General features: G+C 45.6%; 1 protein-coding gene across 2 annotated transcripts in view; it reads left to right on the top strand.

Annotated features, from left to right (window-relative positions):
• Positions 1-217: 217 nt before the first annotated feature.
• ASB2 (ankyrin repeat and SOCS box containing 2) overlaps positions 218-13,880 on the top strand; it is a 31,609-nt gene continuing 17,946 nt past the window's right edge. The window contains exons 1-4 of one of the 2 annotated variants that reach the window (XM_027890268.1): positions 218-625; positions 6,685-6,949; positions 8,517-8,621; positions 13,345-13,511. In XM_027890268.1, the coding sequence (XP_027746069.1) occupies positions 6,705-6,949; positions 8,517-8,621; positions 13,345-13,511 (517 nt within the window). In that variant the 5' untranslated portion in view covers positions 218-625; positions 6,685-6,704. The remainder of the gene's footprint in view (positions 626-6,684; positions 6,950-8,516; positions 8,622-13,344; positions 13,512-13,880) is intronic. The other variant, XM_027890269.1, reaches the window with a different exon arrangement.

Below are 13,880 nucleotides of genomic sequence, written 5' to 3'. Positions count from 1 at the left end.
TTGGAATCCTGAAGTCTCCAACTTGTAGCCTTAAAAATATATGAACAACTCTAAAACATCAGTAAATACACATGTAATGTTTGGCTATTTTGTTTAACAAGCATCAGTTAAAAGAAAAGTAAAGGGAGCTCACTTCCCCCAAGTAAATAAAACTCTCCAGGACAGCATATTTTACTTCAAAATTATATGGCAATTTTTTTTTTCTTCTTTAGGTTCCAGAAACATGTCCATATATGGTCTACTTGTCAGGGACAATAAATAATGATGTAATAAAAAGTTCAGCTTTGTGTCATTTAGCCACAGGATGCTTGATTAAGTGAAGTTCGTCAGATAATGCAATAAGGAAGAACTTCAGGATCAGTAAAAGTTTCTGCCGTGCATCTTCAAACAGGAAATCTGAGATTCAGAACAACTTATATTTTGGCTTGTATTCGCTGATCATGGGGTGATCCAGAAATAAACTCCAGGCTTCAAAGAGAGAGTGTTTCAAAGCTGTCCTGCAGTTGATCGAAACATCCAGGCAAAGCAGGGAGACAAATACCAGCAAGGATTTTCTGAATTAAGACTTAATCAAGGAGATAACCCATTTCAACAGCATTTTTACCTTTTATTTCAGAACAAAAAGGTAATGCAAATATGCATGTTTTGAACTTAATTAGTATTTTCAACTTCTCGGTTTACTATGTCTATGTAAATATTTATTCCTACAACAGTTTGTAACCTAACACCCTAATACAGTCTTGAGAAGTTTTGTGATTTGCTTTTGTTTGTTTGGAGGTTTGTTTTTTTCAAATATGCCATAAAGCATGGTCTGATATTAAACAGAACAGTAGCTCTGTCTTTTCCTTACTTTGTTTTTCACTTGCAGGTGATGCTTTGTCCCTAGAATAGCTTGCTCAGAAATCAGTGCTGTAGCTACAATATGCTAAGGTGGAATGTAGCATGCAAGGCACGGTTTGAAGGAGAAAAATACCTTGGGCAAATGATTTCTTTAATTTATAAATTTTTAATTGGTTTGAAATGAAGCTAATATTGCTCTGATTGCTGGGTGAATTAGTGCCTTCTGAGAAGAAATAAAAGCTTGCAGGTGTATGATTTCCACTAAAGAATTTGCACAGAATCATGATTTGGTGGCATCAGAGCGTATGCCAGGCTGATAGGTGACCTGTTTTGACAGCTGGGGCTGAACAAGGGGATTTGTTTGCTCAGAGGATTCCTCCGGGAAGCCTGTCTTTGCTCCTTCAGCACTGGGCTAGAACTTGAGCCGTCTGCATAAGCTGTCACTACAAAGAATCCTTGCCTGTTGCTGCAGCCGGACAGCGTGAGGTGTCATTCTTCTGATGTCTCAGCTTTGGCGGACCTGATGGGCACCGAAATATTTCTGGTTTTAAAAAATCATTTGCTTTCCTGTAGTAGTTACCCAGCATAACATCCTTAGAGAACTGCAAGGATTTATCTGGAAACTGACCTAAAATGCACCAAAAATCTGAGTACTGTGAATGCTGCAAGTTGATCTGGTTTCCATTGCCCACAGAGGATCTGTCCTGAAAGGTGCCGCAGTAAGAAATGAAGTGGAGGCTTGGTTTGCTGTGAGGACATCCAGCCGTGTTTGCCTTCCCCACGTGCTCCTGCTGCTTTCAGAAGTAATGAAAAACACGTGGAAAGGCAAACATATCTACAGAGGCTGGGGCTCAATCATTCCTTGCAAAAGGCAAAACTATGAAGCTGCTCTTCTCCTCTCTCTTTTTCAGCCTCCACAGACTTGGTTATGTTTTTAGAAATATGGTTTATCATGCCTTGAGCCATAAATACCAAGGTCCTGTATTGAGTTACCAGCTGACTGGGATAAGCTCAGCGCAAAGGCAGGCAAAGTCTGACTCTGTTCCCTTAATGACCTTGTCACTCACCTGCCACCCTCCTCTGACAGAAATAAGTAATTCTGCTAATTCTGCTGCCTGGAATCTATTAAGGGAGGACAGGCAGCCCCCCCCAGCTTTTCTTTAAGGAAGTGCTATCAATGGAGACCAGTTGTTTCAGATGCTAATGGTATTGAATTGCATGTTCAAAGCCAGCTGTAATCCTTGTTTATTTATGTTGCATCAGGGATAAGAGGCCCATTCTCTCAAACACTGTATGTTGACAGAGCTTGTCGCCCAAATATAATAGCAACCTAATAGTGTTTGTCTGCGGCTTTTGCCATCAAGCAGGTGATTAGTAGTAGCCACCCTGGTGAGTTAATACCTTTGGTTTTAGAGATCTGCCAGGTACAGCTGCCTATGAACCCAGGGCAGAGTGCTGCAGCATGGCCCTGGCACAGGCATTTCATTTCTAACCTTGCTTTCTGGTCACTGGATGCACCTACGTTATCCCTGTATAGCACAGGTCTGGTCCCTACATCTAAATAAACAAACTCTCTTCTGAAATCAGGACAGCAAAATTAAAAATAAGTATCAGACTCTATGTGGAAATGGTGGTAAGTCTAGATTCCAGAAGATCTTGTCAGACTGAACTACTAAGTGGCAGCACAGAGAGAAGCATCCTAAGACATGTCTCTACCAAGAGAGATCACTAGTGAAGCCATTCAGACCTGAAAGCAAAGCATTCTCTAAGGAATAATAAGGGCACTACACCCACAGCTTTAAAAATCAGGTTCTGCAGTAGATGCAATGCTGTGTGCTACCTGCATGTGAGGATGGGATCTTGGGCTGTCAGGGAAATGGAGGGTACAGCCAAGCATTAAAATATCCCCCCAAAACGTGAAGTTAGGCTGATTATAAATCTGATTCCAATACTGTAAACCTATGCTAAGCAGGCTTAGGCCAAGCAAATAAATTCAAGCTGCATTTAGAAAGACCACTTTGGCCAGATCTCACTATTTCTAACCGGCTCAAACATTTCTAGCAACTGAGATTGATTTTTTTTTTTTTTCACACCTTAGTTACAGGATGGGGAAAGTATTTACCTTATAGTGCATTAATCTAGTGAGCTTTCATAAGACTGTGGTTGGCAGTTCACTGATGGCCTCAGATGGGGTAACCTTCACCCCACTGTGTCAGCTGAGCCAGGCCAGTGCCAGGCACTACCACCAAGCTCAGCCACAGGGAAAGAAGGGTAAACTGAGCCAGGTCCCAGTGCTTTTAGCCTCCAGCCAAGGGCATGTGATTGGCCTGTCACTGCAGCTCAGCTGGCTCACTGTGACTTCTATCAGACATAACTTAGACCAGTGTTGGTGCCCTGTGGTCCTCCAGCTTCAAACAAAAGCATCCCCAAGTGGAAGGTGAGAGTGGTAGCCCTGCTTTGCTCCACTCCACTCAGGGCCATCACACAGGGAGCTATGGGGAGAAGGCACTTGTTGTGCCTCCTGCCAAATTCAGTCACAGCACAAAGGTCAGTCTGAGCAAAGGGACACAGGCAGGGGTGTGTAAGAACGGCTTCCAGCCCAACTATAACAGTCTCTGCCAGGGTTCAGGGCAGTCAAGGCTGTCTCTGGCTCTCGGTAAGGGCCCAAAGGCTCCTGCAGCCCTAGGATATTACCCTCACACTATCATCATGTTTGTGCAGTTCAGGGAGCAGAAGCGAAAGCTTTATTTTGAGCCCTGCAAAGTTTCTCCCTGCAGGATGAGTCAGTGGTATGAGCTGCAGCTCACAACACTGTTGTTTCTGCACTCTGTGGAACTCTTGTCAAAATATTTATATTAGTGAGGCTCACCAACATGCAGGAGACTTCTCCCTTTGCTGTGCAAGTGGATTGGACCCAGTTAACCCCTACAAAGAATGAGAGGGTGATATAGGAATGATCCCTGCAAACTTAAAATCTTCCTATCACTCCCTGTGCCTTAACAAAGTGTGAAACAAAAGGAGGGAGGAGAAGATGTACAGAAATGGCCTTTATACCTAGGTCCATTGGGAATTTAGTGAGGTAGCTAAATCAGTTAGCTCCTCTGTGCCAGGGTGTGACATCGTGTTGCAGTGGTCTCCTCAAAGCCCTGACTGCCCCTGAAAGTACTGCAACACCCAGCTCAGAAGCACAGTGAGGATGGATTCACTGCCTCCCCTGCCTCCTGTGGCATAACGATTCCAGTGATGGGATTGGGCAGGATACAGAGGAGGGATCTGTGTCCCAGGTTGCACTGGTGCAGGTTGCCCTCAGAGAGGAGCAGTTTCATCTCCATCCTTGCCTCCTCCAAAGAGTCACTGTGCATCACCTCCATTAGGAGCTTACAATCAGATCCTGCCCTCTCCAGTGACAGCTTTGTTAAGGTCTCTGAGTCACCACTGGGGCCAGGTCAGTACATTTAGGCATTGCAGTGCTGGATGCAGCACTGGATGCTGCAGACAAGCCCTCTGACTCCAGTCCGTGGATTCCACACATCTGCCATTCACCAGTTAACTACGTGAGTACCTAGGCTGGGCAGCTATGCAAGTGCTGCCCAGCATTTCAGGAGCTGAGAGAGCCAAACAGCAGCAGAAGCTGCTGGAAAAACAAAGTTGTGTCGTGGTTCTTGGCCAGACACTCGCTGGAGAACAGCCAAAGACAGGTATTGGAGCAGCTGGGGTGCAGGACGGGCAGCAGCTCCATACAAGAGCTATCCGTGTCTTGATGTCTGGGCTTGTATCTTTGGGACAGCAAGGGTCATAGCAGACCTTAGGCATATCAGCTCCCAATGGAGAAGGGAACTAACTACAGCCATGAGAGATCTGGCTGAAAATAAGAATAAAAAATAAAATAAATTTAAAAAAAAAATTTAAAAAAAAAAAAGGGAGAGAGAAAAATCATCAAAATTGGGTAGCATTGTTTAGAGCTAATTAAAGGCTTTAGTTTGGCATTTTCCATTTATGTAAAATGCATCCTTTGTTATTAAATGTCATAATGTCAGTCTGAAATCTGCTGGGCTTCCCTTTACTCTGAAGTCTTCACACTTCTGGGGTGGGCTTGGCTAGTCTGATGTGGCTGTTGATGTGGGAGATATCACCATGTCTGAAGTGAAAACCTTTAATTCAAGAGTTTAAGTTACTTATGGTTTAATTCAAGCTCTTGCAATTTCTTCAAACTGTATTAGTTTGTGAGGGGGGTGGGTTTTTTAAATTACGGTTAAAGAAACAAATACAAGAGTCTGGGCATGCATAGATATGGCCCTGTTGCCATTTGGGGAGCTACCATTTCCTCCAGGTCAGGACTGGCTGTGCACACAGCAGCAAGGGCTGCCCCAGCAGGGTACTTTCCTGGTGGGAGTCTTGTGGCATTCTGGACCTGTCCGCCATCGATGTAGGTGCGAGTGCCCAGGAAGCCAGGCTGTCCCAGGCACGTGGTGAGCCAGGGGCAGAACTCCTGCCTGCTGGAGAGAGCAGCTGCACAGGGAAGAGAAGCTGATGGCTCCCCTGAGGCTCTTGCTGAGGCAGGTCCTGCACGGTGGTGCTCATGCACACAGCTCTGCCGGGTGGCCCAGATGGGTAGGATCTGAACGTGGGCACAGCCAGGCTGTGTGGAGCTGCAGACCAACCCTGTTGTGGCATCACTGGGACAGAGACTGGCTGACACAGGGTGGGGACAGGCAGCTTTTTTGGCAACCCCACAGGTGCACTCAGCCAGCCTCTTGCCTCTCTGCACATGGGGGACATGCCTGCACAGTCCCCTCCTGCTGTGTTCCTGTCCTACTCTGTCATGCTCATGTCCTCCTGGGCAGCTTGTTCCCATTGCTCCTCATCCCAGTGTTCTCCATAATTTTACACAGTTCTCACTCAGTGCTTATAAAAAGTAAACTTATTCCATGTTGGCTGTCATCTCCTTAAATGAGGCAAGCTTTTCCATCTCCTCCCATAAAATAATCCTTTGGCTCTTGAACACTGGTGGCCAGAGTGCTCTTTGGCATTCAAATGAGAACCTTCTAGAGCACCATGCACTCATACCATTAGTACTTCCCTATCACTGCTGGAAATTCTTCAGTATTTTGGGTAATCTTGGTCTTTTAAGTCTTTGCTCATTGGTGGTTCACAACCATTCTGTGATTGCTGAGTGCGCCCCAGTGTTTCCCCTTTCTCTCATTTCCAGCTCGCTCATGACCTTGTGAAAAAGCAAAAAATCAGAAGTGAAATAGAGCAATGTTGTGTTGCTTTCCTCACTGAGTGAAACAAAGTCACTTCAAAGCATAGCTTTGCATGTTGCTTGAGAGATTTCCAGATAAGGTGGAAAAAATTGCTCAACAGTTTCTTTATACTTCATGGCGGAGAACCTTTCCTTGTAGAAAACCAGCAAACAGACAAACCTCTTCCCTTGATTTCCTGCAAGTAGAGCAAGAAATATAGCCAACAAAAAGAGACATCCATTGGCCTTCTCCTAAGTAAAATTTAAAACTGCAGCTCTTTAATCTCATGGGGATTTCCTTTACCTATTTTCTCTTGAGATTTGGAAACCAAAAGAAGTAGATAAAAACCTGCCTTGCTTGCAACAGCTCGCTTCCTCTTTTTAAAACACCAGTTAAACCAGTTATTTCTGTGTGACAGAAAGGACTTAGTTAATTAGGTTTACATGCAGATTTTAGCTGATAACCTTCTCTCCCTGGTGGAAGATTTCTGAAGGGTTTTCTGGTCAGTCTAATCAAGAGGCAGAGCTGAACGAAAGCACAAGACATTTGAGTTTCTTTCTTTCATTTTCCAGATTTTGATGATCACAATTTCTTTTTATAGGAAAGCAAAGAATAATAAAAATGGCTACAACGGCAGCAAATACACAAAGACAAACAATAGGCTGTGAGGAATACAGTCTGTACAGTAGCCTGAGTGAAGATGAGCTTATACAGATGGCCATCCAGCAGAGCTTGGAGGAGGACCCCACGGGTCAGCCGGGTGCCCAGAGCCACCAGAAGTCAATGGTGGCATGTGCCGGTGAGGTGGCCACCCCAAGCCGCACCAGCCCCCACAACCCACCCTACCGCATCTACCCTTGGCAAAGGTAAGTGAGTGCTTGCCCGGGAAGGGAAAACAGCCTCCCCTGTCAGAGCACGTGCTCTCTAATTAGCTTTGCCAGGCGGCTCCTCCACAAGCCTGTCATTAGTGTGAAAGCTGGAGTCTGCTATAAATCCAATGAGGTCAACAATTTATGTGCTCACAGTAAAAGGAGAATACGCTTATGTTGTCTGTTTTAAGCAGCAAATAAAATAAACAAAAAAAAAGGGGCACAAGCTTTTCTGAACCACAGAAGCCCTCCCCAGGCTAGCTGCTCCTTTCCCCGTCAGGGACACACCATATGCCAAGTTTAGGTTTTACCAGAGAGGGAGGACAGCATTTGTTATGGGACAACGTAAGAGAGATGCATAAAATAGGCACATAAAAAAATATGAGCTGGCTACCTTTTAGATACTTGAGTTTTTAGAGGATGTGGCTATTTCAGATCAGTCAGAGACTTCAAACATACCACTCTCAGCCAAGAACAGCTCCAGACACCAAATTGTGGCACCATCCCCCTCCCCTGCAATGCTGAGTTGTCATCACTGAGACTTGCTGACAGTTTTGAGCCCAGGCACTGTTCCCCTTTCATTTTATATAAGGCAGATTTCTCAAGGGAAAAGGGAATAGGTCCCAAAGTTACCTCCAAAACAAGGGAAAATACCCTTTCAAACTAATTTTTCACTTTTTAATAAACTGGGAGGAACCAAAGTTTTGCTTCTCCTTCTTAGTCCTAACTCTACCTTCTGACACCTTGCTCATTACCACCTGTGGTTGTTTGGTTTCCAAGAGTGGGAAACTGGGAACAATTCCATTACAATTTGATGTAAGCATATTCATAGCTGTGGAATCAGGATGCTGTACAGCCTGCAGTCCTAATCCCCACCAAAGGTTGTGATTTTTCAGTGTTATTACCATGCTCTTGTACTGTCATCTGTGCTGTGGGGACCTGATGCTGGGTAGAAGAAGGGCTTCCCTGGCCATTTGGTCTTGTCCTCCTTGGGGGTCCTTTGACACCTGCTATTTTGGCAAAAGGCAGCATTAGCATTTCTGTGCATTAACCTGTCCTGCTCTTGCCTCAGCCCGGCAGTGTTTGACCTCCGACTGGAGGGAAAATCTTTGCAGCTTATATCACCAGATCTGTAGCACTGCTGAACTCTTCTGCCACCTGGGAGAGCCGAGCTGAAATGGAGCTGACACCCAGACACCCTGGGTCCTCCTCTGCACTCATTTCTGACCTGCTTGCGTGGCACTTTGGAGGTGATGAATGTCACCTCACCTCGCTTCATGCCTGCTTCCTGTGCGGTGGTGGTAGGGTTAACCACACTGTTGTCTTATATGGTCATTTGAATCCCCTGACGCTTCCTCAGAGGGCCAAAAATAAACTCGAGCCGAGTGAGCAGCTGAATCCAGTGCAGTGCAAGCCGTGGCCATCTGCTTTTATTCAAAGCCCTGACCGGCAGGCTTTCTCGCTCCGTTTCTGTGGATGTGTGTCTGTGTTTCTGCCTCAGCATGACCTGTTTCTCCTATTCGGAGTATTTCTCCTTATTCCATTCATGTCATCGCCACTCCAGATTGGCAGCCCAGCAGACAGGCCGTGCTCAGCCATCCAGCTCTGGGGCAGCCTCGGGGGTCAGGCGAAGGTACGACAGCAGCCTGTGCAGCACATCCCAGTCCGTGTAAGTGTCTCCCTCTTCCTCTCCTGCTTTTCCCTGCAGTAAAAACAAGCCTTGCTGCCCACTCTACCCCTAAGATATCTCTTCTGGATGGCGATGGTGTCAGGTGGGGGGAGATGGTGGTGTTCATCTGGAGGAGGTCTTGCTGACACCTGCACTGCACCCTCGCTGCACTCCTGCTCTTCCTTCCAACCTCCTAGCTGCCCCAGATCATAACCAGGCTCTTGCAGTTGAGCCACCTCAAACCTCCTTTGTTCCCTTCTCCCTCTTCATCCCTCTGCATCCCTTCAGCGCACATGTCCTGGGGATTCTGGGTGAGTCAGTAGCTCTGAGGTGACAAGGACAGCAGGGAAGGGACAAATGCAGTGTGATTTATATAGACTGGCTCACTTATCACCATAGTAGACGAGGTAGGCAGGTGCTGATAGTAATGGTATACTGCATTGGTATTAAGTTCAGGGTTCAACAATGGGGAAGAGTGGGGAAAAAAGTGTATCACCACATATAAATAAGGTGAGAAAGTGCAGTCCTTGAAACTAAATATTTTATAAATGCTCCCAAGATGCTGTGCCTTCTCCCAGCCATGCCTGTGCTGTTCTGCCACACTGAAGAGGGCTTACTTGCCCAAAGAGGAAACTAGCTTTACTGACTCTGATTCTCCTGGCCAAGTTTTGCTGTTGGGAAGGCTGCAAATAAGCCTAAGTGAATAGAGTCTTGGATGAGGAAAGCAGATGAGAAAGGGGGTGGCCCGAGCTCTGCCACAGTGCCTGTGTGTAGTGGAAATGTCTGGACCATGACAGGCTTATTACGGCTCTCTGCAGGCAGAGTAGATGTGTGCACCTGCCCTTAGCAATCAGATGAGAAAAGTGCTGTAAGCAGCACATCTCTGTATCTCTGTAGAAGAAAAATTCCCTGTCCTTTTTATCTACTCAGTTCAAATCTACTTTGCTTTACCTGTGTCAAAAGTATCTCCCTAGATGCCTGGTTGTAGGGACTCCTCCTCCAAGACTCTTCCTTTCATCCCTCACCCAGCTCTACAGTTTTCCTCACTTCCCCCCACATCCTGGCTGATGCAGGGCCTATTCCTGGCCCTCTGCTGCCGTTGCCCTCCCTGACATTGTGAAAACCTCTTTCTGCTGCAACATGAAGCCTGCCTTACCCCTGTCACCTGCCAGCTCCCCTTGGCCACTCTGAAATCACATCCTCTCAGTAAGTGCTCTGCACTCCTTGCATGCCTCTGTGATGCTCTGGGTGCAGCAGCATGGTGGGGTGCAGGCTGTTCTTCTGCATCAAGTAGCTCGATAGAGTTCAGCCCACAGGAAGGCTGGGGTAAGGCTGATAAACCAGCCCTCTTCTGCTGCCAGGTGAGAGCACAAATATAGCTGGGAAGCCACAGGAGAGCATGATGGCATGATATTTTACTCTAGTCTCAGATCCAGGAAGGGATGATATTTGGCTTCACCTAGGGAAGTGCTGTTGCTTCAATGCTGCCTGCATCACTCCAGGCTGTCTGGAAAACAAAGAGCTTCCTGAACTTTTCCATACTCCACTGAACCTCTTCTGCAGCACTCCAAATTGACCTCACTATATATCTCATCTGTAATGAGTATTTATTGTCTTGGCTACTGGCCTTTGAAATGCAGTAATTCTTTTGAGTTGCCTATAAGGTTAAGATTTCATCAGATATTAAGACTTACATCATAGTTTTATACTTGTTTTTTCTATATTTTATGAAATCCAGGCAGCAGAATATGTTGTGTTTTTATAAAAACCAACTATAAGCCAGGCAGAAAACAAGGATTTCACACAGAGATTCATTAAACTTTCTGTTCTGATCTGGAATTTACTTGGCTAAAGCATCCGTAGCCTCGTCCAGTAAACCCCCTCATCTTACTCAGGAATCATTTAAGGTCAAGGAACCCAACAGAAGTTTGCTTCATTCAAGATCTGAGGGCTTAAGTAGAATAGTAACTGATTCTTCACACATTTTTAAGCCTACTACAGATCCGAGGTAACCTCCTGCCTTCACTGTGGTCTCAGATAACGTTATTCACCTTGCATTTGCTGTGTGCCAGCCCCATGCACAGACTCCTGCTGTAGCCACCTGGCATGCAGTAACTCATTAAGTGCCGGTAACTCTACCACGTGCCCAAATCCTGAGGTCACAGTACATGTGTAACACAAACCTTTGCATAGAACAACAGATGGTTTCAACAGCCTTGTGCCAGAGGCGTTGAAAGATGAAGATCCCCCATCTCTGCCTCCTCTCCCAGACAAACATGCCAGTAGTTGCTGCCAGCTGACTTCAACAAAATGCTCAATTTCTAACACCTGTATAAAAATCTATTATCTGTAAAAAATTAGCAAATTTAGGCTTAGTCCCCAGGGTACTCTAAACAGCCTGGAGATACAGCAGTGTCCCTGGGACCTTAGCCTGGTAGTTATCAGAGGTCAGCTGATTCCTCTTGGGAGGGCTGTGGCCAGGAAGACAGCTGCCTGCTCTAGCTGTTATCTTCTCAGGCAAAATGCCTGACCTCGTGTCCCATATCTCTCTCCATTCCAGTCTTGCTATTTTTGTGATTCTACTGTCTTGAAATCACTATCTCCAGCTGTAGAGAAGGAGCAAGAGGCACCAAGCACTTTTTCACCTAGGAAATGGTGTTTTCTCCCATTCTCTGGCATAAGTGTTGAGTTCACCTGTTCCACTTCAAGGCCCTGAGTTTACCCTCAGAGAAGCAGCTTGGTGACTTTTCTTTCAAGGCTAGGATCAGTGTTTATGGCACAGACCGGGTACCTTTGGGCAAACTGAAATTAGTGATGCTGGTGTGAGTTTCAGGCTGTTGGTCTGTCCAGCCCCTGGAAGGCAATGGAATCCAGAATTGCTCCTGTAACTCGCCCTAAATACAGAGGTTGTACCAGTAATCTGCTTTATGAGGAGTCCTGTGCTAACCTGCCCATATTTTTATGTCTATGATCTCACTCTGTTGTGGTATTTTAGACTTTCATTCTGTCATAACTAGAGTTTAAGGTTGTTCTCATAATCACTACCCTGCATGACCTTTAACACATGCTGTATTCTTACCCTGTTGATGCTAACAGTCTCTCTGAGACATGGTACCTGTCTCCTACATCTCTTTGGCTTCAGGACTGTTTTCTCCACAGAGTTAGTTCAAACCACAAATGCTCCTTTGTTTTCATGAACCTCTTCCTCTCTGAAAGTATAGCCCACGTTCATTTTTTGCAAGTTCCCATTAGAACCGGAAAAGTGCTTCTTCCTTTGCAATGTTGGCTGCCCTGGAGCTTATTTATTTAGTGCATCAAAATAAGAAAGCTGTGGCTGCCTTGTCCCAGCACAGCTGAGCAGGAGCCTGAGAAGATGCCAACATTGGAAGGCACAGCCCACCAGCATGCACAGAGCTGCTGTCTGCCATGGGCAGGGGTCCTGCCTGGCTTGACTGTAGAATACCCACTTCCCAGCTTCCTGCCTCTGCCACAATCCCAGCAGCCTCAGATGAGGTGGAAGGAGGGCAGCAGGCCCTGCTGCAGACACTTCTGACTGGGGGCATTGTGACTGTCAGGCAGTGTTGTGACTCCTGCTATGTGGGGAGACTCCCAGTAGCTCTCATTGTTGCTCTGCAGAACGACTGATGTGCCCAGGTCAGCCCTGCTCTGCAACCACTCTTGCAGAGCCTGGAGAAATGGGTCGCTGCCCAGAGTGTGTGGAATGCATCCTTGGCAGAGGGAAGACTTGTGAGGGCAAAGAGCACTTGTAGGCTGCTCACTGTGCCTCATGCTGGGTGGCATGCAGCACACTTCATGCTTTTTGTAGATTTTCAGTGAGCCTCTTCTTGAAAGTATCAGAACTATGTAGGACCAAAAAAAAAAAAATATTACTTACATGTTATTTATATATCCAGTGATTCTACACATTTCAATGACTTTGAACTCTGGAGAAACTTTTAAATATTCCCTTCCTCCCTAATATTTTTTCATTCCTTTTAATCCTTGTGTCTAGAAGTTATTTGGCCCTGTGGAGCCTGTCAGTGGTTTGTTGGATTAGAATGGACCAAGTCATTTAACAGCTAAAAAACAGATTTTCAGAAGTGTCCAGCATCTCATATGTCTTACTGAGACACTGGAGACATATTTTTTAAGGTCAATAATGTCTGAAGTAGTTACTATTTCTGAAAATCTGGTTTTTCAATGCTGAAATAACTATAGCTGTGGATCTCTGTAGTGACATCATGAAGGGCAGCTTAGAATTTCGTTCAGGTGGGTGTATTTTTTTTCAGTCATCCTGGATGAAGAAAGGAGAGCAAAGACAAACACCCTAATGTTCAAATGGACCCAAAGGAATGGTCTCAAATTATGTCAGGGAAGGTTTAGGTTGGATACAAGAAAAAGATTCTTCACCCAGGGAATGGCCGGGCACTGGAACAGGCTCCCCAGGGAAGTGGTGACAGCACCAAGCCTGACAGAGTTCAAGGAGTGAGGAGAGAGATCAGTTCCTCTAGAGAGCGATTCTTCTGATTTGCTGAGAATGGTAAAATTAGAGAAGACAAATTTTACCTTTACAGGCCCTGTGGCAAGACACCTCAGGGCTGCAAATGCTTGGTATATAGGCTGAAGGGGTTCACGATTTTGGCTAAATGATACAGTAATGTTGCTCCAAAAAGCTTCTCAGTAATGAAGGAAGCAGTAATCAAGTTTTAATCTTGTTTTAAAGAGAACTTGACCCTGTAGTGGCAGCAATCAAGGATGGAGATGAAAAAGCAGTAAGAAACATGATGAAATCAGGAAAAAACCTTTCTAAACCTAATAAGGATGGCTGGATACCCCTCCATGAAGCTGCATACTATGGCCAAGTGGGTTGCCTGAGCCTGTTGCAAAAAGGTCAGTGAACTTAAAACTAATTAATTACAAAAGGGAGAAGAAGAATACGAATAAACTAAAAGGCAGTATTAGCAGCATCCCAATCCTGGCCTGGGACTGTGTGTGAAACTTTTTTCCAACCTCTCTGACTGTATAATTTCATCTTCTCTAGGAAAACAGGTTTCAAGACTGAAGCCTTAAAAGTTAGGATATTTGGGAGAAAGAGAGGTCAGGATAGATCCTGCCAAGCCATGGATTTCTCACACTAAAGCCTTAAAGCCGAGCTCTCTGCTGTTACGAGCTGCTCAGCTGCCAAAGCTGATAGGAATTACCCCACTTGCCACTGGCTGGAGATCCAACCCATCACCTCTTTGCTGGTGCTTGAAGGCA

The sequence above is a fragment of the Empidonax traillii genome, unplaced genomic scaffold, assembly GCF_003031625.1.
Source record: "Empidonax traillii isolate 1590-97213 ecotype Southwest subspecies unplaced genomic scaffold, ASM303162v1 scaffold283:size781446, whole genome shotgun sequence".
Taxonomy (NCBI): Eukaryota; Metazoa; Chordata; class Aves; order Passeriformes; family Tyrannidae; genus Empidonax; species Empidonax traillii.
Note: the sequence above shows the minus strand (reverse complement) of the source record. Positions and strands in the feature narration are given on the sequence as shown.